The sequence below is a fragment of the Phocoena sinus genome, chromosome 1 (assembly GCF_008692025.1).
Source record: "Phocoena sinus isolate mPhoSin1 chromosome 1, mPhoSin1.pri, whole genome shotgun sequence".
Lineage (NCBI taxonomy): Eukaryota > Metazoa > Chordata > Mammalia > Artiodactyla > Phocoenidae > Phocoena > Phocoena sinus.
In genome coordinates, this window is record NC_045763.1 from 115,580,473 (window position 1) to 115,604,563 (window position 24,091).

Consider the following 24,091-nt stretch of genomic DNA (forward strand, 5'->3'; position numbering starts at 1 on the left):
TTTTCTTTTTATGAAATTAAAATATTTATCTACTTGATAACTTGCTTTTCACTTACTTTGCTATGAACACTTTCCTATGTCATAAATATCATTCCCTAATCTGGTTTTCAATGACCACAAAGTTTTCCTACAATGGCAGTAAGGTAATTTATTTAATGAGTTTTCTTTTCTTGACCATTTAATGTTCTTCAATTTTGGTTGTATATATCTATGATTATTTCAGTAGGTAAATTCTTAAGAGGGGAATTGTCAGGTCAAAGAAGGTCTTAGCTCTTTGCTACTATACTGCTTCCTTGTTCACTAAATTAAAGAGCATTATAACTAGAAAGATACTGCTTCAACTCAAAACAGGTGGCTTTAGGACAGAAATGGAAATTTCTATCTATCTATCTATCTATCTATCTATCTGTCAAATATTAACAAATCCTCATGTAGATTATTATTCCTAATAAATTTTATAAGCCTCAAACTATACATAGTTTCAGAAACCATTCAGATAAATTGCTTCTCAAATTTCCTTTTTCCTGAGCAGCTTGTAAAATATATAAATTCCTGGGCCCTATTTCTATAGCTTTTGAATTAGTAAATCTAGCTGAGTTCTGGGTAATTTTATTATTTCTAAACTTTGTTCTTTCATTTCTTTCCCACCTGGAGAAAAGAGCAAGCCCACACGATTACTCAGGGGTGAGTCCTGGGCCTGGCATCTGTAATCTCCAGATTCATGGACCTCATGGGTGTTTCCTGAGGTTTCACTTTGTGTTTTTTCCAGAAGATACCAACGATACCATTTTATTTTCTCTGATGCATCCAAGTGAAATGCTTTGCAAGTCAGTGTCACATTCTCTCCTTGGAAGACAGTGGTCCATGGAGAATGGAGGAAAATTACAGATTTTGGTTCAGTTGCTGTGGATGAAAGAGAAAGAATCTGAGGTAGAGTGGCCTGCACTCCCCATCACAGTGGTTTGTGAGGCCCAGACTGGAGGTCCTGGCTTTGGAGAATCCCTAAGAAATCCCCCTGGGAAGGTCACTGATTGCTCAAGTCTGTGTTTCAACCAAAGCACTCACCCAGCAGAAAGTGATTGCTGAGGGGATGACAATGAGCAAAATGATTTCAAGAGGGTGACACCAGGCAAGGTTCACTGCCAAATGTCAATGGGAAAAAAATGGTAGGTTAGTCTGTTATGGAATTTGATCCTGGGAAATGTCATCCCCTGCCCCTGCCACTTCATCATGTTCATAAACTCATAAGAACTTCCCAGGGAGTTGTTAAAATCACAGTTTTGTACTTTTCAAAAAAGGATAAATCATATTAAGATTTTGGCACTGGAAAAAGCTTGAGAGATTAACTTGTCTAACACCTTCATCTTATAGATCATGTCCAGGAAATGCCCAGAAAAATCCCATCATAGCTAATTGTGGTAGAGCAAGGAATGGACAAGTTGTTAGTTAGAATCCAGAGGTGATCTAATTAAGGATGAAACACTGGGCAGCTGATTTTGGACAGGAGAGAGGTGGTAGTGAATTCTTGCTATTTATGAGTCCTCAAATAGCCAAAATACTCTGACCCAGAAGATTGGCAATTAAGTGTTAGAACTTAAAAAAAATGTGGGATACAGACAATTTGTCTTCTCCCTCAATCTCCTCTTTTTGTGTATTTCTTCCTTTTAAGGGACCATTTGTTGGATGTTCTTATGCTCCCCACACATTTCCTGGAGGATTTTACTCCTAAAACTTCAGAGAAGGCAACATTCCCACTGGTATCTCCACAGTGTGATGTTTTCAGAGAAGTTTTGCAGGCTTGCTGATTGGAGAACGTCTTATCCCAAGTCCTGCACATTTGATATGGAATTAAGATGTCCTGCCTTGTTATCTGGGGTCCATTTGCAATAGGAGTAAGTGCAGGACCTAGTGAAGGCCAGGAGTTGCTTGTACATTTGCTGCTGCTTCCAGGGAGGGTCAGAGGATGACCACATGGCTATCCTGGCTCTTAGGCAATGCCAATAGACCAGGTGACACTTTCACATCTTTGCCGACCTCAGCAAGAGAAACAGGAGATATTAGAGATCCTCAGGCAATCATCACAAATATTTCATATTTATTAGGGAGACACTCTTATCCAGGGACACTGAAGTACATAAGAAAGGAGAACTCACCAAATTGTCCACTGACAGGAGCTGTAAAAATATAAAGAGCCAGAGATGAGCACAGAGCAAGGAATCTTTGGCTTTTCAAAGGGAATGCTTGTTTTTTTTTCATTCATTTATTATTTCTTTCATTAAAATTTATTTTTTGATATAATAGTCATTTGTCAAATGTCTATTTATACTGGTCATTGGACTAAAGCGTGAATAAAAAAGATGAATAAAAAATGGTATCTGATAAAAGAAGTTGATTGGTGGGATAAACAGAAACCCTAAGCAAAATAATATAATTATAATACAGGGTATAAGTGCAGTAACAGAAATACACATGGGCATCTTGAAGGCAGAAGGGTCACCCATCCCAGTATGTAGGGTCTGTGTATGTGAGTCAGTGTGTGGCAAAGAGGGTGGGTGGGCGATGAAAGATACCTGAAGGAAGTGATGCTTGAGAAGACTGAATGAGAACATAGGAGTCAGCCAGGCAAAGGTGTTTGTGTGTGGCAAGAGCTGATGGGGGGTGTAATTAAGACAGAAAAGGCACAGATGTGAAGAAATAGCACTGGTGTTTAGAAGTTGAATGCAGCAGTGGTTCTGGAAGGTAGAGAGTTTAGGGGAAATCAAATTAGACAGATAGGCAGGGCCTAAGTTATGGATAGTATGTAGCTATGGTTTCATCATAAAAGTAACAGGGAGCCATGGCAACGTTTCAAGTAGGAAAGTGACAAGATTAAAAGTTGTAACTTATTGGAGCACTCTGGCAGATATAAAGCAGAAGGACTGGAGGGAAGGCAGAGCAACAGATGATGATATTTAATTTTCTTCAGAATGTTTATCTGAAATTATCTTATTTGCTTGTTTACTTGGTTTGTTTACTTTCCCTTCTCTAGAATAGAAGCTATGAGAAAGCAGGGACTTCTCATGTTCACCAAATATCATGCAGAATTTATAACAGTGCCTGGCTTATAAGAGACATTTCATAAACATTTATTGAGTAATGAATTAATTAAAGTACTAAGTTAGTAAGTATCTCTACTTGGGAGAATACAGGTTTGAGAAAGGGGTATTGGAGAGGCAGAGGAGGCAAAATTGACTAGTTTGTAAACTGATTACACATTCCAGATGAGGGACAGATGTGATTCATTCATTCAACAGAAATTTGTGGAATGCCAACTGTATCTAGGAACTGGACAAGACAATGGAAATCCAGCAGTGAGCAAAAGGGATATTATCCCTGTCCACATGGGGATGATGAGAAATAATCCAAACCTAAGTGTTATAATCAGAGCAATGGATTATTTGCCATTTTCTAAATATCTTGGCACCATGGATTTGTATTGTTTTATAAGTAGCTAATATTTTTCTGAGTGTATTCTCTGTGGTAGATATTCACATACATTATTTCATGTAATCTTCCTAACTATCCCTATGAGGAAAGTTCTATGATTATCCCCATTTTACAGACCAGAAACTGTTTAAGTAGCTGTTAAGGGCAGAATTGAGTTTTTAACCCATTTATTTGAACCCATCCTGTTTGACCCCAAAGCACATGTTCCTGGCCTTTACCCTATCCTGCTCCTTTGTTTTGGTGCCACACTAGGATGTGCTTCCTATTTCTGGAGTATTCCATGCAGCTTCCAACTATGGGGTCTTTTTTTCTCACATTGTGCTGCACCTCATCCCTGTCCCCTTCATCTCCTACTGTCTATCTGTTTCATGAAGTCATTACCAGCTACTTGGCATATAGTTTGTTAACCACTTATACGATCATTGGTAATTTTGCTTGGACAATTGTTTAACTGAGATCTTGTTACATAGATATTTCTTGTACATTGGCCTTGTTGAAGGTCCTTCTATATTATGAGCTTCCTAAGCACAGAAATGCTGCCTCCTGTGTCTTCCCATCATTCTCAGCACCTAGCATAGTGCTGTGTATTAATGTTACTAAATAATTTGTTGAACAAATGAATAAATATGTTTTATTCTAATATTTTCAACTTTGGTAAAAAACAAACCAGGTGATATGTGTGAATTGATAGACTTATACACACCCACAGGCACAAAGAGAATGTCACATGTTGGGAGTGACATGAACAAGATGGTAGAAGAGGAGGTCTCTAGTCTTTGTCTCCACCCTCTACAGAAACAAAGTTTTGGCAGCCATCTACAAACAAAAACTTAGAGCTTTGAGATCTAGAGATTGTGAAACCCCATTGGAGCCTGAGACCAAGGAGGGCCACTTTGAGAAGACAAACACATGCACTGGTAGAAGACTCACTGACTATGATCCCAGCTACAGACTGAAAGCTGCCTTATTCTCCTGTAAACTCAACTCTAGCTCCACTTGTCCATGGTCCTGCCACAGCCTTTTCTGCCGAGGAATCCATGCTCATCCATGCCCTTGGTACCACTCTACTGAAGTTCAGGGAAGTCCTGACTTCCCAGGGACCAGCCAAACAACCCAATGAGAGAATGCTCAGGGACCTAGCAGAAATCACACCCATCCATGCCCTTGGTAACAGGCTTGCCAACTTCAGACCCAAATGCAGACCCAGCAATAACCATGAGATCCAGCTCCAGCCAAGCTCAACCATGATCCTGGAGGCAGTCCTATAAGTTCATGGAAGAAGCAAGAGTATTTAACAGTTCAAACAAGTAAATACCAGAAAGAGTGTCTGCTTTTCTAAATTCACAGACACCAATGCAGAGCTACACAGATCATATTTGTCAGGCAAATATGACAACATCAAAGGAAACTAATAAAGCTCCAGTAACTCCTCTAATGATCCATGAACTGCTTGACTAACATTTCAAAATAATAGTCTTAAAGAAGCTCGATGAACTATAAGAAAAAGCAGACAAGTAAATTAATCCACAAACAATAGATAAACAAAATGAGAAGTTTAACAAAGAAATAGAAAACATAAAAAAGAACCAAAACAGAAATCTTGGAGCTAAAGAATACAATGACTAAGCTGAAAAATTCAATAGACACCTTCAATAGCAGAAGTGATCATGCAGGAGAAAGAATCAGTAAATTCAAAGACAAGCCATTTCATATTACCCAGTTAGAGGAACAAAAAGAAAGAAGACCAAAAAAGAGTGAAGACGACCTAGGTGGTTTATGGGATAACATTAAACCAATCAATATATGCATTTTTGAAGTCCCAGAAGGGGCAGAGAATAAGAGCGAAAGATTGTTTAAAGAAATAATTAAAAACTTCCCAAATCTGGGGAGGGAATTGAACATCTAGATCCATGATTCCCAAAGGTTCCCAAATAAGCTAGACATCAAAAGTCCAAGACATATTATAATCAAACTCTCAAAAGTCAAAGACAAAGAGAAAGTTTTGAAATCAGCAGAAGAAAAGCAACTCATCACACACAAGGGAACCCTAATAAACGTACAGTGGATTTATCAGTAGAAAAATTTCAGATCATGAGAGAGTGGGATAATTAAAATATTGAAAGAAAAAAACCCTGCCAACCCAAAGTACGATACATGGCAAATCTGTCCTTTGAAAATGAAGGCGAGATAAAGACTTCCCAAGATAAACAAAAGCTGGGAAAGTTAACTACCATAAAACCTGTTGTAAAGAAAAGCTAAAGGAAGTTCGTTAAGTTGAAATTAAAGGACACTAACTAGCAACATGAAAACACATGAAATTATAAAATTCACTGTTAAAGGTGAGTATATATATGGTTCGACTTATGATTTTTCAGCTTTGTGATGGTGCAAAAGCAATACACATTTGGTAGAAACCATACTTTGAACTTTGATATTTTCTTGGGCCAGCAATTTGTGGTATGATACTCTCTTGTGATGCTGGGCAGCAGCAGTGTGCCAGAGCTCCCAGTCAGCCACACAGTCAAAAGGGTAAACTTACAACAATTCTGTATCTATACAGTCATTCTGTTTTTCACTTTCAGTACAGTGTTCAATAAATTACATGAACTATTCAATACTTTACTATAAAATAGGATTTGTGTTAGATGATTTTGCCCAACTGTAGGCTAATGTAATTGTTCTGAGCATGCTTAAAGCAGTTTAGGTTAGGCTATGATATTCAGTAGGCTGAGTGTATTAAATGCATTTTAGATTTATGGTATTTTCTACTTATAATGAGTCTATCAAGACATAACCTCATCATGAATTGAGGAAGATCAGTATAGTTATATTCAAACTACTCTGAATACTGGATCTTATTCTATTCAGTCTGCTATGAAAAAAATGCCATACTGGGTAGCTTATAAACAGCAGTAATTTATTTCTCAAAGCTCTGGAGCCTGGAAAGTCCGATATCAAAGCACTGGCAGACTCATCTCCAGTACAGTGCACTTCATCATAGACAGCTATATTTTCACTATAATCTCTTATGGAAGAAAGCATAAGAGGGCTCTCTTTGGCCTCTTTTACAAGGGCACTAATCTCTTTCATGGTGGTTCTGCCCTCATGACATAATCATCTCCCAAACGTCCCACCATCTCCTAATACTATCACCTTCGGTGTCAAATTTTTAACATATAAAGTTTGAGGGGAAACAAACATTCAGACCATAGCATCCTATATAGTGGTATATAAATCACTTTTAATTCTAGTGAAAAGAGTTTAAAAAGACAAAAGTATTAAAAATAACTATAGCTAAAACAATTTGTTAATATATATACAATATAAAATATGTAAATTGTGATATCCATAACAAAATAGGGGGAGAACTAAAAGTGTAGAGTTTTAATATGTGATTGAAATACATTTCTTAACTTAAATTGTCTGTTATATTTTATAAGGTCCCATAGTAATCACAAAGAAAAAAACTGAAATAGGTACACAAAGACCCCCAAAAGCTAAAACTATCTTGAACCAGAAGAACAAAACTGGAGGCATTATACTCCCTGACTTCAAATTTTATTACAAAGCTATGGTAATCAAAGCTAGCATAAAAATAGACATATAGATCAATGGATCAAGAACAGAGAGCCCAGAAATAAGTCCACACTTTTACAGTCAACTGATCTTCAAAAGGGGTGCCAAAAACACACAAGGGGGAAAGAATAGTTCTTCCTGTAAATCATTCTGCAAACACTGAATATCCACGTGAAAAAAAAAATTGGATCTTTATATATCACCATGTACAAAAATCAATTCAAAGTAGATTAATGACTTAAATATATGACCTGAAACTGTAAAACTACTAAAAGAGAACATAGGGAGAAAGCTTCTTGGCATTGATCTGGGACATGAGTTTTGGATATAACCCCAAAAGCATAGGCAACAAAAGTAATAACTAAAACAAATGGGATTGCATCAAAAGTAAAAGCTTTTGCACAACAAAGGAAACAATAATATAAAGAGTAACCTATGAAATGGGAGAAAATATATGCAAACCATATATCCAATAAGGAGTTAATATATAAAATGTCTAAGGAACTCTAACAAATCAACAGCAAAATACAAACAACCTGATTAAAAAACAGTTAAGGACATGAATAGATATTAATAGAAGACATAAAAGTGTCCAAAAGTATATAAAAAGATGCTCAACATTAATAATCATCAGAGAAGTGCAAATCAAAACCAGGAGATAACACCTCACACCAGTTAGAATGGCTATTACCAAATAGACAAAAGATAACAAGTGTTGATGAAGAAACCTTGTACACTGTTGGTAAGAATATAAATTCACACAGTCATTATGCAGAAACAGTATGGAAGTTTCTAAAAAAAATAAAAGTAAAACTATCATATGATCTAGCAATCCCACTTCTGGGTATGTATCTGAAGGAAATAAAATAAGTATCTTGATGAGATTCCTGCATTCCCATATTCATTGCAGCATTATTCACAGTAGCTAAAATATTGAAACAATCTAAGTGTCTGTCAACTGAATAATGGATGAAGAAAATGTGGTGTATAATAATATTCCGTTGCATATATATATATATATATATGTGCAATGGAATGTTATTCAGCTTTAAGAAAAAGAAAATCCTGTCATTGTGAAAACATAGATAAACCTACAGGACATTATGCTAAATGAAATAAGCCAGAAAAAGACTAATACTGCATGATCTCACTTACATGTAGAATCTGAAAAAGTTGAGCTCACAAAAGCAGAGAATAAAATGGTGTTTGCCAGGCAGTGAGTAAGATGTAGGGGAACTGGGGAGATGTTGGTCAGAGGAAATGAACTTTCAGTTGTAAGACGAAGCAGTACTGGATATCTAATGTAGAGTATGGTGACTAATAATGTTTTGTTGAAATTTGCTGAGAGTTCATCCTGAGTGTTCTTACCATACACACACACACACACACACACACACACACACACACACACACACGGTAATTATGTGAAGTGAGAGAAATGTTAACTAGCTGATTGTGGTTATTACTGCATAATATATGTATATCAAAACATCTCGTACATCTTAAATATATACAATTTTTATTTGTCAACTATACTTCAATAAACCTGGAGGGAAAAAGAAAGAATGTCATGAATTTTAGGTTTTTCCCTTGCCTTGCCCACTTCTCCTTATGAGTCTCGGTCTTTGTCTCCCCCTCCCTGTGTTCTTTATCTGACAATCACAGCTGTGGTTTGCATTTGTGTGCAAAAGAAGGAGACATCTTTTGTATTAGAAAACTTTCCCTCCCATGTCCAGCACCATGTTCTGGCATTGTCATACAAGGGATAAACACTCTTCCTCTGCAGAGAGAAAACTAAGGTCTTCTCTGAATGAGACAATATGAACAAGCAAACATAATACATTTTCTGGACTTTATCAAGTAACATTTGTTGTAGAAAAAAATGAATAAACCCTTAAGTGTTGTGGTCACTGTGGTTTCCTTCTTTGTAAAGTTGAAGCTCTGACCACGCTTTCAGCCTCAAGGGAGAAATCTCTGAGCTATACAGTGAAGCCAGAGAATATAATCTCCCCAGGCAGAAAAGAATCTCTGAGCAGGGGCTGAGCCCCAAGAAAAGGCCAGGTCCATGGTAGAGAGGTGCTGTCCCAAACCCACCCAGGGCCCACGTTGAGCTGTTCTACTTACCCAGGACCAGCAGTGATACCCACAGCAGCATGAAGACTTGGCCTGCCCAGGGCTGAGAACAAAAGAGAGGTTTTCTCAGGAATACCAGGTTTGGCCTTGATCTTACAGTTGTACACTGTCACAGTAGCCCCAAGGAAGACATCTGAGAAACAGCTTTTTCAAAGAGCAGGATGCATTAGTAAATTAGAAAAAAGGAAGTGGAAGTACCCATCCTCAACTACTAATCAAAGTTTCCTGCCCAGTGATCAAAGTGAAAAAATAAATGTTAGGGTTTTTAAAAAGCTCATATCCTTGACCCCACATTTCTATTGCTTGGAAAATACCTTAAGGAAAGTATGGAAAATAGCTCTAAAATAATGTTTTTGTGACATTATTTATAATAGCCAAAACACTTGAAGCAACATAATAGGACAGCTTAAGAATATTCTGATACATCTAAACAATGACATAAAATGCAGACATTAAGAATGAGATAAAGTTGCACATATAAGAAGGCAAGACAAACTTGATTAATGTGAAGAGAAAAAAGTGAGGAGTAGATTGGTATTTGTAGTATTAACACATTGGGGTAGATGTAAAAAATAGAGTACATGTGTATATAAACTGACAAAGTATCCTTTTTTATTTCCTGGAAAGTATACCTAAAATAGTGGTTATATTTGAAGAACTGCGGATGGAAAGGAGACATTTTATTTTATGTCTTTCTATACTGTTTAACTTTTTAAAAATTACTATGTTTGTGAATTGATTTTATAACTTTTTAAAACTCAAGTTTCCATCCTGGTATACTGACAGCAAAGATCACTAAGACATTAGCTGCCATGAGAAATGCCAGTTCCTTATTTTCAAATAGTTTTCCCCACCCTTTCTTTCTGAGTCTATACCTTGGTCTTCTTAAGGGGACATTTAATCTCATATCTGCAAATGCATATCACCTTACATATATTATGTTATATCCTACCTACTTCATTCTGAGACAAGAAAAGCATATAAGGGTAAATAGAGATTATTCCATCTCAGTACAGCAGGAGGACCTCCAGGGAACAAAGAGCTTTTACTTGCTTTTGAAGCTAATACAAATAGCTCTGCTACATATATTCTTGTATAGGTCTCTTGGTGCATGTGGGCACGCATATCTGTTGAATATATACCTGGGAGTAGAATTCCTGGCTCTTAAAATTATTTTAGAAGGCTCAGTTTAGAAGGTACTGCTAAATTATTTTGGAGAGTGGTTGTGCTAATTCCTACCTTATCAACCAGTGTGTGAGAGTTCTTGTTGCTGTAAAATATTTACTGATATTGGTATTATAATCTTGTAAACTTTAGCCACTGTGCTAGGATTATCTTAATGCAGTTTTAATTTTCATGTCCCTGGTGAATTATGCAATTGAGCATCTTTTCATATTCTAATTGGTGAATTGGATATTCTTTTAATCTCACTGGTCATTTTTTCTTTTCTTGCCTTAAAATACAAATTTTATTTCATCTGGCTTGCAATTTTTCTTTTGTGATACCATTGTCTGGTTTTGGTAGTGTGATGTTGGTCTCATAAAATGACTTCAGAAGTGTTCTTTCCTCTGCAATTTTTTGGAATAGTTTGAGAAGGATAGGTGTTAATTCTTCTCTAAATGTTTGGTAGAATTCACCTGTGAAGCCATCTGGTCCTGGACTTTTGTTTTTTGGGAAATTTTAAATTACTGATTCAACTTTCTTACTGGTAATTGGTCTGTTCATATTTTCTATTTCTTCCTGGTTCAGTCTTGGGAGATTTTATCTTTCTAAGAATTTGTTCATTTCTTCTAGGTTGTCTATTTTATTGGCATATAGTTTTTTGCAGATGAAATGATACTACAGATAGAAAATCCTAAAGATGCCACCAGAAAACTACTAGAGCTCATTAATGAATTCAGTAAAGTTGCAGGATACAAAATTAATATACAGAAGTCTGTTGCATTTCTATATACTAACAACAGACTATCAGAAGAAAAATTAAGGAAACAATCCCATTTACCATCAAATCAAAAAGAATAAAATACCTAGGAATAAACCTACCTAAAGAGGTAAAAAGCCTGTATACAGAAAATTATAAAACACTGATGAAACAAATTGAAGATGACACAAATGGATGGAAAGCTATACCATGTTCCTGGATTGGAAGAATTAATATTGTTAAAATGACCATACTAGCCCAAGGCAATCTACAGATTTAATGCAATTCCTATCAAAATACCAATGGCATTTTTTTCCCAGACCACAACAAACAATTTTAAAATTTGTATGGAAAGACAGTAAACCTTGAAGAGGCAAAACAATTTTAAGAAAAAAGAACAGAATTTCCAAACAGCTTGAAACTAGGTATTGAGATACTCCTCTTAGGAACTCTGAGAGTTTTTGGCATATCCTCAAATACTGGGAGCATTTAAAAATATAATAGTCTGTTTGAAGAAGCACAAAGATTTGAGAGATGACAAAGAGCTGGAGCAGGGTTGAATAATAAGTTTTATCTCCTACATGAGGCCACTCTTCAATATTGGAAGAAGCCTTCATTTCATCTACTGTATACAAACCATAAGAGAGTCAAGCAAAATAAAGAAACAGAGGAATATATTCCAACTAAAAGAACAAGATAAAACCTAGAAAGAAAAAAAACCTTAATGAAATAGAGATAAGTAATTTACCTGATAAAATGTTCAAAGTAATGGTCATAATGATGCTCACTGACCTGGGGAGAAGAATGGATGGACACAGGAAAACTTCAATAAAAAGAGGGAAAATATGAGAAAGTACCAAATAGAAATCACTGCTGAAGAATACAATAATTGAACTGAAAAATACACTAGACACATTCAACAGCAGACTAGATGAAGCATAAAAGAGGATGAGTCAACTTTAAGACAAGGCCGTAGAACTCACCCAATCAGAGCAGCAAAAAATAAATTGAGTAATTTTTTTTTAAAGTAAAGATAGCTTAAGGAGCTTATGAGGCAAAACCCAATGGACATACATTCAACTTATAGGTGTCCCAGAAGGAGAGGAGAGAGAGAAAATAGCAGAAATCTTGAAGAAATAATGGATGAAAACTTCCCTAACCTGGATAAAGAAATAAACATCCAGATCCACGAAGTTCCGAGTTTAAATAAGATGAATCCAAAGAAACCTACACCAAGACACATTATAATTAAAATGTCAAAGTTAAAGACAGAGAGAGAATATTAAAGAGCAGCAAGAGTGAAATATTTTGTTATATATAAAGGAACACTCATAAGACTAACAGTAGATTTTTCAGCAGAAGCTTTGCAGGCCAGAAAGGAGTGGAATGATATATTCAAAGTATTGAAACAAAAAATAAAAAATCCAACAAATAATACTCTACCCAGAAAAGTTATCTGGTAGAATTTAAGGAGAGAGAAGGAGTTTTCCATACAAGCAAATGCTAAAGGAGTTTTCACCACTAAACTGGCCTAACAAGAAGTGTTAGGAGGACTTATTTAAAATGAAAAAAAAGTTTAATTTCTAACAAGAAAACATATGAGAGAAAATATTTCACTGGAAAGGTAAATATATAGTAAATTTAGTGGTTTAATCACATAAAGCTAGTATAAAGATTAAAAGACAAAAGCAGTAAAAACAACTATTACAATCATTAGTTAAGGGATATACAAGACATAAAGATATAAACTGTGAGGTGGAAAGTAAAAATTTTGAGATATAGGGATCAAACTTATGTTGTTATCAATTTAAAATAGAATGTTATGTTATTAAACAAAAGCCTCCTGGTAACCACAAAACAATCCTTTAGTAAATACCGAGAGAGAGAGAGAGAGAGAGAGAGAGAGAGAGAGCTATATAAGCATAACAGTAAAAAAAAAATTCATCAAACTACAAAGGAAGAGAACAAGATTCAATAAGTGGTGCTGGGAAACTGGAGAGCTACATGTAAAAGGATGAAATTAGTACATTTTCTCACACCATATACAAAAATAGACTCAAGATAGATTAAAGACTTAAATGTAGTACGTGAAAAAGCTCTTAGGAGAGAACAGAGGCAAAACACTCTTTGACATCAATTGCAGCAATATTTTTATGGATCAGTCTCCTAAGGGAAAAGAACCAATAGCAAAAATAAACAATGGGACCTAATTAAATTTAAAAGTTTTTGCAAAGCAAAGGAAACCATCAACAAAATGAAAAGATAACCTACTGAATGGGAGAAAATATTTGCAATAAGCTCATACAACTCAACATCAAAAACAAACAAACCAACAAAAAACAGAATTAAAAATGCACAGAAGAATTCAATACACATTTTTCCAAAGAGTAAATGCAGATGATCAACAGACACACCACTAATCATCAGGAAAATTAAAATCAAAACTACAATGAGATATCACCTCACACATGTCAGAATGGCTATCATCAAAAAGAAGACAAATAACAAATGTTGGCGAGGATATGGAGAAAAGGGAACACTTGTACACAGTTGGTAGAAATGTAAATTGGTGCAGCCACTGTAGAAAACAGTATGGAGGTTCCTCAGAAAATTAAAAATTGAACTACCATGTGATCCAGTAATTCCACTCCTGGGTATACATCTAAAAAAACCAAAAACACTAATTCAAAAAGATACATGTACCCCAATGTTCATAGCAGCATTATTTACAATAGGCAAGATATGGAAGCAAACTATGAATAAATAAAGATGTGGTATATATATTGAAAATATATATATATATATATATATATATATATATAATGGAATATTACTCAACCAAAAAAAAGGATGAAATTCTGCCTTTGCAGCAACATGGATGAACCTAGAGGGTACTATGCTTAGTGAAATAAGTCAAACAGAGAAAGATAAATACTGTATGTCATCACTTATATGTGGAATCTAAAAACAAAACAAGTGAATATAACAAAACAGAAAAAGACTCACAGCTATAGAGAACAAAGTAGTGACTACCAGTGAGGAGAGGGAAGGGGGAGGGGCAAGATAGGGGTAGGGAATTAAGAGATACAAACTACTATGTATAAAATAAATAATTATATTCTACAGCATAGGAAATGTAGCCATTATTTTGTAATAACTGTAAATGGAGTATAATCTATAACAATATTGAATAAGTATGTTGTATACCAGAAACCAATATAATATTGTAAGTCAACTATGCTTCAATTAAAAATAATTATAATTTAAACTGGTACACTCTTACAGAGACACCAGGGTGATTTTAAAATTTATCTGAAAGATAACATTTAAATTTCTAAAACATTATGAAGATTGTTTAGGATGAAAAACTAACACTTGTAAATTTGGTGTGATAAATTCAAAAGAACAAACATGTTTGGAAACACATCACTGATTGTAATTTAATTTTGTTGAACATATAATTTCACTTGCTTGTATATTTAAATATTTTGTAGCTAAAATAATTATTCACTTAATGAATAAAAATAATATAAAATTTGGAAAGCTATTAAAAAAAGAAGAGTGCAAGAGAAGAAAAAAAGGAACACAGAAGAACTACAAACACAAGTAGAAAAGAATTAACAAAGTGGCAATATGTACATACCTATCAATAGTTACTTTAAATGTAAATGGACTGAATCCTCCAACCAAAATACACAGAGTGACTGACTGATAAGAAAACAAGACCCATATATATATACTGTCTACAAGAGAGTAAGAACACACACAGACTCAAAGTGAAAGGATGAAATAAGACAGTCTATGCAAACGGAACCAAAAGAAAGCTGGAGTAGCTATATTTATATCAGAAAAAAATAGGCTTTAAAACAAAGATGGTAGTAAGAGACAAAGAAGGGCATTACATAATGATAAAGGAGTCAATCCAACAAGAGAATACATTTATAAATATTTGTGCATCCAACATAGGAGCATCTAAATATATAAAGCAAATTTTAACAGACCTAAAGGGAGAAATAGACAGTAATAGTTGTAGGGGATTTTAATGCCCCACTTACATAAATGAATAGATCAACCAGAAAGAAAATTAATAAGGAAACATCTGCCTTAAAGGATGTGTTAGCCAGATGGACTTAACAGATATATACAGAACGTTACACTCAAAAATAACAAAATGCACATTCTTCTCTAGGGCTCATGGAATATTTTCCAGGATAGATCATATGTTAGGCTACAAAACAAGTTTTAATAAATTTATGATAATTAAAATCATATCAAGTGTCTTTCTGAACACAATATTAAACTAGAAATTAATTACATGAAGATAACAAAAATTTACATATGTTGGAGATTAAACAACATACTACTGTGCTTGCTTCGGCAGCACATATACTAAAATTGGAATGGTACAGAGAAGATTAGCATGACCCCTGTGCAAGGATGACATGCAAATTCGTGAAGCATTCCATATTTTTAAAACAAAAAAAAAACAATCCAAAAATGGGCAGAAGACCTAAATAGACATTTCTCCAAAGAAGATATACAGATTGCCAACAAACACATGAAGGGATGCTCAACATCACTAATCATTAGAGAAATGCAAATCAAAACTACAAGGAGGTATCAACTCACACCATTTAGAATGGCCATCATCAAAACATCTACAAACAATAAATGCTGGAGAGGGTGTGGAGAAAAGAGAACCCTCTTGCACTGTTAGTGGGAATGTAAATTGATACCACCATTATGGAGAACAGTACGGTGGTTCCTTAGAAAACTAAAAATAGAACTACCATACGAGCCAGCACTCCTACTACTGTGCATATACCCTGAGAAAACCATAATTCAAAAAGAGTCATGTACCACAATGTTCACTGCAGCTCTATTTACAATAGCCAGGCCATGGAAGCAATCTAAGTGTCCATCGACTGATGAATGTATAAAGAAGATGTGGCACATATATATAATGGAATATTACTGAGCCATAAAAAGAAACAAAATTGAGTTATCTGTAATGAGGTGGATGGACCTAGAGTCTGTCATACAGAGTAAAGTAAGTCAGAAAGAGAAAAACAAATATTGTATGCTAACACATATATATGGAAACTAAAAAAAGAGAAAAAAAGATTCTGAAGAACCTAAGGGCAGGACAGGAATAAAGACACAGATGTAGGGAATGGATTTGAGGACAAGGGGAGGGGGAAGGGTAAGCTGAGACAAAGTGAGAGAGTGGCAAGTACATATATACACTACTAAATGTAAAATAGATAGCTAGTGGGAAGCAGCTGCATAGCACAGGGAGATCAGCTCTGTGCTTGTGGTCACCTAGAGGGGTGGGATAGGGAGGATGGGAGGGAGATGCAAGAAGGAGGAGATATGGGGATATATGTATATGTATAGCCGATTCATTTTGTTATAAAGCAGAAACTAACACACCATTGTAAAGCAGTTATACTCTAATAAAGATGTTAAAAACAACAACAACAAAACAACAAAACCCACAACTTACTACTGAGCAATCAATGGCTCAGAGGGAAGTCAAAAGAGAAATAAAAAACTCTGAAATGAACAAAAATTGAAATGTACCAAAATTTGTGGGATACAGCTGTTCCAAGTTCTACATCCACAATTCAGTCATGTGATATACCACATTAACAAAATGAAGGTTAATAATCTCAATAAATGAAGAAAAAGCTTTTGAAATAATTCAACATTCATTTATGATAAAAACTGTCAACAAAGTTGGCATGGAAACAGTACCTCAACATAATCAAGGTCATATATGACAAGCCCACAGCTAACATCATACTCAACACTGAAAAGCTGAAAGCCTTCCTCTATGATCAGGAGCTAGATAAGTACGTCCACTCTCTCCACTTTTATTCAACATGGTATTGGAAGTCCTAGCCAGAACAAACAGGCAATAAAAAGAAATAAAATGCGTCCAAACTGGAAAGAAAGAAGTAAATCTTTTACTATTTGCAGATGACACGATATTATGTATAGAAAATCCTAAAGACTTAATAAAAAAAACTGTTAGAAATAATAAATGAATTCAGTAAAGTTTCAGGATACAAAATCAATATACAAAAATCTGCTGCATTTCTATACCCTAATAAACTAAACTATCAGAAAGAGAAATAAAGAAAACAGTCCTGGGGCTTCCCTGGTGGCACAGTGGTTGAGAGTCCGCCTGCCGATTCAGGGGACACGGGTTCGTGCCCTGGTCTGGGAAGATCCCACATGCCGCAGACAGGCTGGGCCCGTGAGCCATGGCCCCTGAGCCTGCGCGTCCAGAGCCTGTGCTCCACAACGGGAGAGCCCACAACAGTGAGAGGCCCGCATACCGCAAAAAAAAAAGAAAAGAAAGAAAACAATCCCATTTACAACTGCATCAAAAATAAAATACTCAGGAATAAATTTAACCAATTAGGTGAAAGACCTGTATATTTAAAAGTTCAAGTACTAATGAAGGAAATTGAAAATGAAACAAACATATGGAAATATATACCATATTCATGTACTGGCAGAATCAGTATTTTTATTTTATTTTAAATTTGTATTGGAGTATAGTTGATTTACAATGCTGTGTTAGTTTCACCTGTACAGCAAAGTGAATCAGTTTTATATATATATATATATATATATATATATATATATATATATATACGATACTTGTCTTTCTGTGTCTGACATACTTCATTCAATATGACAATCTCTAGGTCCATCCATGTTGCTGCTAATGGCATTATTTTGTCCTTTTTCATGGCTGAGTAATATTCCATTGTGTGTGTGTGTATACACACACACACACACTATATATATATATATATATATATATATATATATATATATATATATCACATCTTCTTTATCCATTCATATGTTGATGGATATCTAGGTTACTTCCATGTCCTGGCTATTGTAAATAGTGATGCAATGAATATTGGGGTGCATGTATCTTTTCAAATTATGGTTTTCTCTGGGTATATGCTTAGGAGTGGGATTGCTGGGTCATATGGTAGTTCTATTTTTAGTTTTTAAGGAACCTCCATACTGTTGTCCATAGTGGCTATACAAATTTACATTCCCACTAAACAAAGTAGGAAAGATCGCTTTTTTCCACACTCTCTCCAGCATTTGTTGTTTGTAGAGTTTCTGATGATGCCCATTCTAACTGGTGTAAGGTGATACCTCATTGTAGTTTTGATTTGCATTTCTCTAATTTTTAGTGATGTTGAGCAGCTTTTCATGTGCCTCTGGCAATCTCTATGCCTTCTTTGGAGAAATGTCTATTTAGGTTTTCTGCCCATTTTTTGATTGGGTTGTTGTTTTTTTGATATTGAGCTGTATGACCTGTTTGTATATTTTGGAGATCAATCCTTTGTCTGTTGATTCATTTGCAAATATTTTCTCCCATTCTGAGGGTTGTCTTTTTGTTTTGCTTATGGTTTCCTTTGCTGTGGAAAAGCTTTTAAGTTTAATTAGATCCCATTTGTTTATTTTTGTTTTTATTTTCATTACTCTAGGAGGTGGATCAAAAAAGATCCTGCTGTGATTTATGTCAAAGAATGTTCTGCCAGTATTTTTAAAATGTTCATACCACCCAAAGCAATCTATAGATTCAATGCAATCCCCATCAAAATTCCAATGGCATTTTCATAGAAATTGAACAGATAATCCCAAAATTTGTATGGAACCATCAAAAACCCTGAATAGCCAAAGCAACCTTGAGAAAGAAGAACAAAACTAGAGGTATTACACTCCCTGATATCAGATTATATTGTGGAGCTACAGTAATTAAAACAGTATGGTTTTGAAGTGGGACTTCATCATAATGAAAGGTTTCTGTGCAGCAAAGGAAACCATCAACAAAACGGGAAAGTAATCTACAGAGTGGGAGACAATATTTTCAAATCATATATCTGATAAGGAGCTAATATCCAAAATGTATAAAGAATTCATACAACTTAACAGCAAAAAATAAACAATCCAATTTAAAAATGGGCAGAAGATCAGAATAGACATTTTTCCAAAGAAGACACACAAATGGCCAATAGGTATCTGAAAAAGTGCTGAACATCACTGATCATCAGGGAAACATAAATAAAAACAACAATGAGATATCACCTCACACCTATCAGGATAGGTATTATCAAAAAGACAAGAAAAAACATGTTGGTGAGGATGTGGAGAAAAGGGTAGAACTACCATATGATTCAGCAATTACACTTCTGGGCATTTATTTGAAGGAAATAGAAACACTACCTCAAAAATATATGCACCCGTATGTTCACTGCAGTATTATTTACAATAGCCAAGATATGAAAACAACCTAAGTGTCCATCGATGGATAAAAAGACAAAGAACTTGTGGTACATATGTACAGTGGAATATTATTCAGCCACAAAAAAGGCGAAATCTTGCCATTTGTGACAACATGTGTAGACCTCAAGGGCATTATACTAAGTGATATAAGTCAGACAGGGAAAGACAAACACCATGTGACCTCTCTTAGGTGCGGAATCTGAAAGAGGCAGGGGGTTTGGGGTGGTAGAAATAAGGGAATGAAAAGAAAAAAGGAAAATAATGTACAAGTCTTTTTGTAAGCAGCCTTTGGCAGGAAAGAGCTCTTCGCAGGAGGCCCCTTTTGTCTTGTCACAAAACTTAAACCAGGCACCCCTATGCTGTACTCATCTCTAGCCCTAGCACAACTTTCAAATCTTTTGATCACACAATACCTTGTTTAACCTGTTGGTTTTTTCTGTAGATCAAAGAAGTAGAAATGAAGAATAAGTAATTAACAGATGACCAGATCTCTTCCTTAGCATCCTTTTCAGTAATCTCACGAACAAACTGTGTGAACAAGACAATATCAAAAGAAAGATCACAAGAATTTGACAAGCCTGCACACAAACCTGCATGCAGGGGGGGATGGCAACGACTCTGACCCCCTATCTCAATGATTAACTGAGATAACTTCCCCTTTTCCCTTTAAAACTTTCAAGGCTGAGCAGAATCTTGGGAGGCGGTTTTTGGGGAACACTGAGTCCACCATCTCCCCAGACTGCCGGCATTCTGATTAAAAGCAACTTTCCTTTCTACCAACATTTGCCTCTCTTGAGTATTGATTTTTGAGTGATGAGCAGCTGGACCTGATTTGGTAATACTTTAAGAAAATTGTAAAATTTATTGACATGAAAAAGCTGGATAAATGGAGAGTTATATCATATTTGTGGATAGCAACACAATAACATAATGACCTTAAATCTTACCACATTAATCAACAAATTCAAGATAAAAAAAAGGAAGAAGAGAAGTAAAAGAAGTTTAAGGAGGGTGGAAGGAAGTGACCTGGACACCCAATAACACTTCTCTAGTAACATCCTGATGAGTTAAGTATAAATGAATCAGAAAGAAATGGATTTTTTTTCCTTGAAATACACATGAGTTTAAATACCAAGGAAAAATATGCTTGGAAAAAATGTTTTGTTAAAACTCCTCCTCCCCCAAAAAGTTTCATTGAAGATGGAGTTTTGTTTTTCACTCTTTTAGTCATTTGTGGTTTGTCTCAGAAAGTAAAATGTGGTAGATATGCTTTTATTCTGAACTGAAAGTGATGTTTATCCTGATAGCTTACCATATATTGGATGCTTACTGTAATACAACATCACATCAGGTACTATGTATATATTATTTTATTTAATCTTTGCTTCAACACTAAAACAGTTAAACAGTGAAATAACACAGGCAATGTTCTGTCAGGTGGGTATTATTGTCCTCATTTTACAGATGAGGAAAACTGAAGCTCAAAGAAATTAAGTACCTTAATTTCAAGTACCTTGTAAGTCCAAAGACTCAAAGACAGTAAGTAGTAGAGCCAGGTCTGGAACCCAGATCTGTCTGAGAATGAGCATAACCAATTCAATACAGAGATTCCACAGTCGTTAACATTTGAATAGGAATCTAGGTAAAGCACTGTTCTAAAGCCATCTGTAGCAGCAACAGTTTCCATGGTTAAATGGTTATCTCAAGGGCAATATTAAGGACCTATTCTGGGTTCCTGATGGCAGGAAATGGAAACTTGGTATTCTGAAGTTTATAAGTAAGCATGGTACTATCTATAACAGTACAAATTAGAATGAAAGGCTTTTGGAGGACAAAGGGAGAGACATATTTAAAGTAGGACGTGAGGAATTAACCACGGTAGTCTCATGATCACTGGATAAACTTTTCAGTTCAAGGGCTCTGTCAATCAATATGGAAAAGGGTTGGAACCTCTCAGGTGCTCTGGCTATAGGCAGCTGGAGGAAAAACTGTCAGATACAGTGATGAGAGAGGATTGACAGAGATGAAGAGGGAGTGTTGACAGCATAAACAAATCGGGACAAAGGGAGAATTTAAATATTACCATCCGGTCATTTTCCTGAAGGAAAATATAACCGGCAATGTTCTGTCATGACAGAGAGGTAAAGGAGCACAGGCTCTGTTACCAGAGAGACTCCAAGCTCTGCCACTTACCAGAGGGATGACCATGAGCAAATTATCAAACTTGATCCCAAGTTTCTTCGTCTTTATAGACAACACCACCCATCTTATTAGGTTGGTGCCAGCCTATTCAAAACCCAGACCTGCATGAAACCAAAATCTGCTGTTCTTTCAAACTTCTATTCACTTTCTACACTACAGCCTTTTTACCAAATTGCCTTTATTTGTGATAATTAATGCTTATTAAAAATCACTGGGTGAATGCATATATATTTAATAACTCTGTTGAAGTATAATTTTCAATGATAAAATCCATTTGTTTTATCACCACAGTCTGATTTTTTTTAAATTTCCACTACCCCAAATAGAAACTTGGCACCCATTTGTACTCTCCATTCCCACCCACAGCCCCAGGCAACAGATTACTAATTTACTTTCTTTCTCTATAGATTTGCCTATTCTGAGCATAGAAATTGATTCAGACAATATGTGGTCACTTAGTATGCTTCCAAGGCTCATCAGTGTTTTAGCATTCATCAGTACTTTGTGAATGTATGCTTTGTTTTTTGAACCTTCTTGGCTAGGATAACAAGGTTTGTTAAGAATCTCCTTGAATATTTCAGTTTCCTTGAAGGTACTGTCTACATCAACCTGAGTTTGATAAACAAGAGCACCAGCCAGAGATAATAAGGAAAGAACATGTCTGATATCCCCCGTTAAACTTTCTAGGGTTCTGAGGTGAGATACCCATGCCTGTGGGTCACTTTGCATACTTGCTACCATTTTCCCGACCATGTCCAGAAGGGATATTAGGTCAGATTAGGCTGCTCTTGACTTCTGTCTTTGAATGCTGGACATTCTTTTTGTGTGCTGTGGCTTTGCTACCTTGAACAGGTAGCAAAGAACAAAAGCTCCCCAGCTTTCCAACTTTTTGCTAGTTCTCCAATCTATGTCCATTCCTCCACCTAATTCAACTTCTGAATACCCTCTATTCATTACTTCATATTGATTTTTATTTCTTATTAATTTATCTACCTGGTTACATTTAGAAAAAGTAATCAAAACAAAACAGGCACCCATCATTGGGTTTGTCAAGCAAATCTCTCCCCATCTTAAGATACATGCTGGACCTGCCAAGGTGACTCTCTACACAAAGACCCTTCTCCTTTCGTGGTTATTTCCAACTTGGACATCCCAATACACCAACTGCCTTGTGTATTCAGACTCTGATCATTGGCCAGGGAGGAAGTTTGTTGTATGGGAAGAACATTGGTATTCGAATTGGATAGACATGAAACTGAATCTTAGCTCTGTCAGTTACCCTCTGGGGAACTTTGGGCAAACAATGCAAGATTTTGAGTCCCAGTTTTCTCATTTATAAAGCAGGTATAAATTATACTTTCCTTCTAGTTGTTGTCAGCATTAAATGTTTGCAAAGTATATGTCACAAGAACACAGTAGACGCTGCATAAATGGCAGTTATGAAGTTTATTAGCCTGCCACCCTGAACTCAGCTCTTTTTTCCATTCACGTAACTGAGCAGCACCCTATGGGGCTTTCCCATGACAGACCCCTCCCCCATATCCTCGGCTTTAACTCCTCTCCACAGTACCCAGATAATAGTATCTCATGCATATTTCCTGAGTTTTTCAGATGCTAAAAACCACCACCAAATGGAAGAAATTAACTACTTGGTGATCATGAGCACATAGCACACAGACCTACTGGCGCCCAAGGGCTGGTAAAGTTAACCGCCCTGTTACTTCAACATCAACCAATCAGAGAATTTTGCACGAGCTGATCACATACCCTGTTACCACCCCCATCCCCCAACCTGGACTTTAAAAATGCTTTGCTGAAGCCCTTTGCGGAGTTCAGGTTTTGGGGTGGGGCATGAGCCACCCGTCTCCTTGCGTGGCCCTGCAATAAACATTTCACTGCTCCAAACTCTGACGTTTCAGTTTGTTTGGCCTCACTGTGTGTTGGGCACATGAACTTGTGTTAGGTAACATTCTCCAAGGCTGCCCTCAGCCCGGGGCTTTCAGATCCAATTGCCTTCTAATCCCAGCACTAGCACAAACACAAATTCCAATGCCAGGTTCAAATATTTAGTTAGAAAGCATTTAGAAAAAGAGAGAACTTGTTTTGGGCCTGTTTGATTCTGGAAGATCCATTGGAGAAGACCTCTGACTAGCCACTTACTTACGACTTGCTGGAAGCATCACAACTACATCTGGTTTCATGAACATATGACCTGTACAGTCACACAGGACCCTACATTTATTTATAAAGGCCCTGAGCTTGGTCTAACACTCTGCTGTTGCCGTCTTGAAATTTCTAATAATTTTATCTTTAAATTGTGTTTTGTAAATGAAGTCTGACGGAACAATGGAGTCAGCACATGAGCAGAGAAGGTACTTGCTATAGGTGTGTCCACTTTCCTTGCTGCCCAAATGCAAATAGCATTCAAATACCCCAGGAACACAGAAT

The 24,091-nt window shown here is 35.9% G+C and overlaps 1 protein-coding gene and 1 non-coding gene across 4 annotated transcripts in view; one reads left to right on the forward strand and one right to left on the reverse strand.

The window, feature by feature from the left end:
- Positions 1-11,970, reverse strand: part of FCRL5 (Fc receptor like 5) — a 53,964-nt gene extending 41,994 nt beyond the window's left edge. The window contains exons 1-4 of one of the 3 annotated variants that reach the window (XM_032609557.1): positions 11,909-11,970; positions 9,187-9,339; positions 2,154-2,174; positions 649-903 (exon numbers count right to left, since the gene is read on the reverse strand). In XM_032609557.1, coding sequence (XP_032465448.1) covers positions 649-903; positions 2,154-2,174; positions 9,187-9,217 — 307 coding nt within the window. In that variant the 5' untranslated portion in view covers positions 9,218-9,339; positions 11,909-11,970. The remainder of the gene's footprint in view (positions 1-648; positions 904-2,153; positions 2,175-9,186; positions 9,340-11,908) is intronic. The other 2 variants (XM_032609551.1, XM_032609540.1) reach the window with 2 other exon arrangements.
- A 3,511-nt stretch (positions 11,971-15,481) lies between these two features.
- Positions 15,482-15,588, forward strand: LOC116745735. Its single transcript, XR_004347540.1, has one exon. It is a non-coding gene; the product is annotated as a U6 spliceosomal RNA (small nuclear RNA).
- The last annotated feature ends 8,503 nt before the right edge of the window (positions 15,589-24,091 follow it).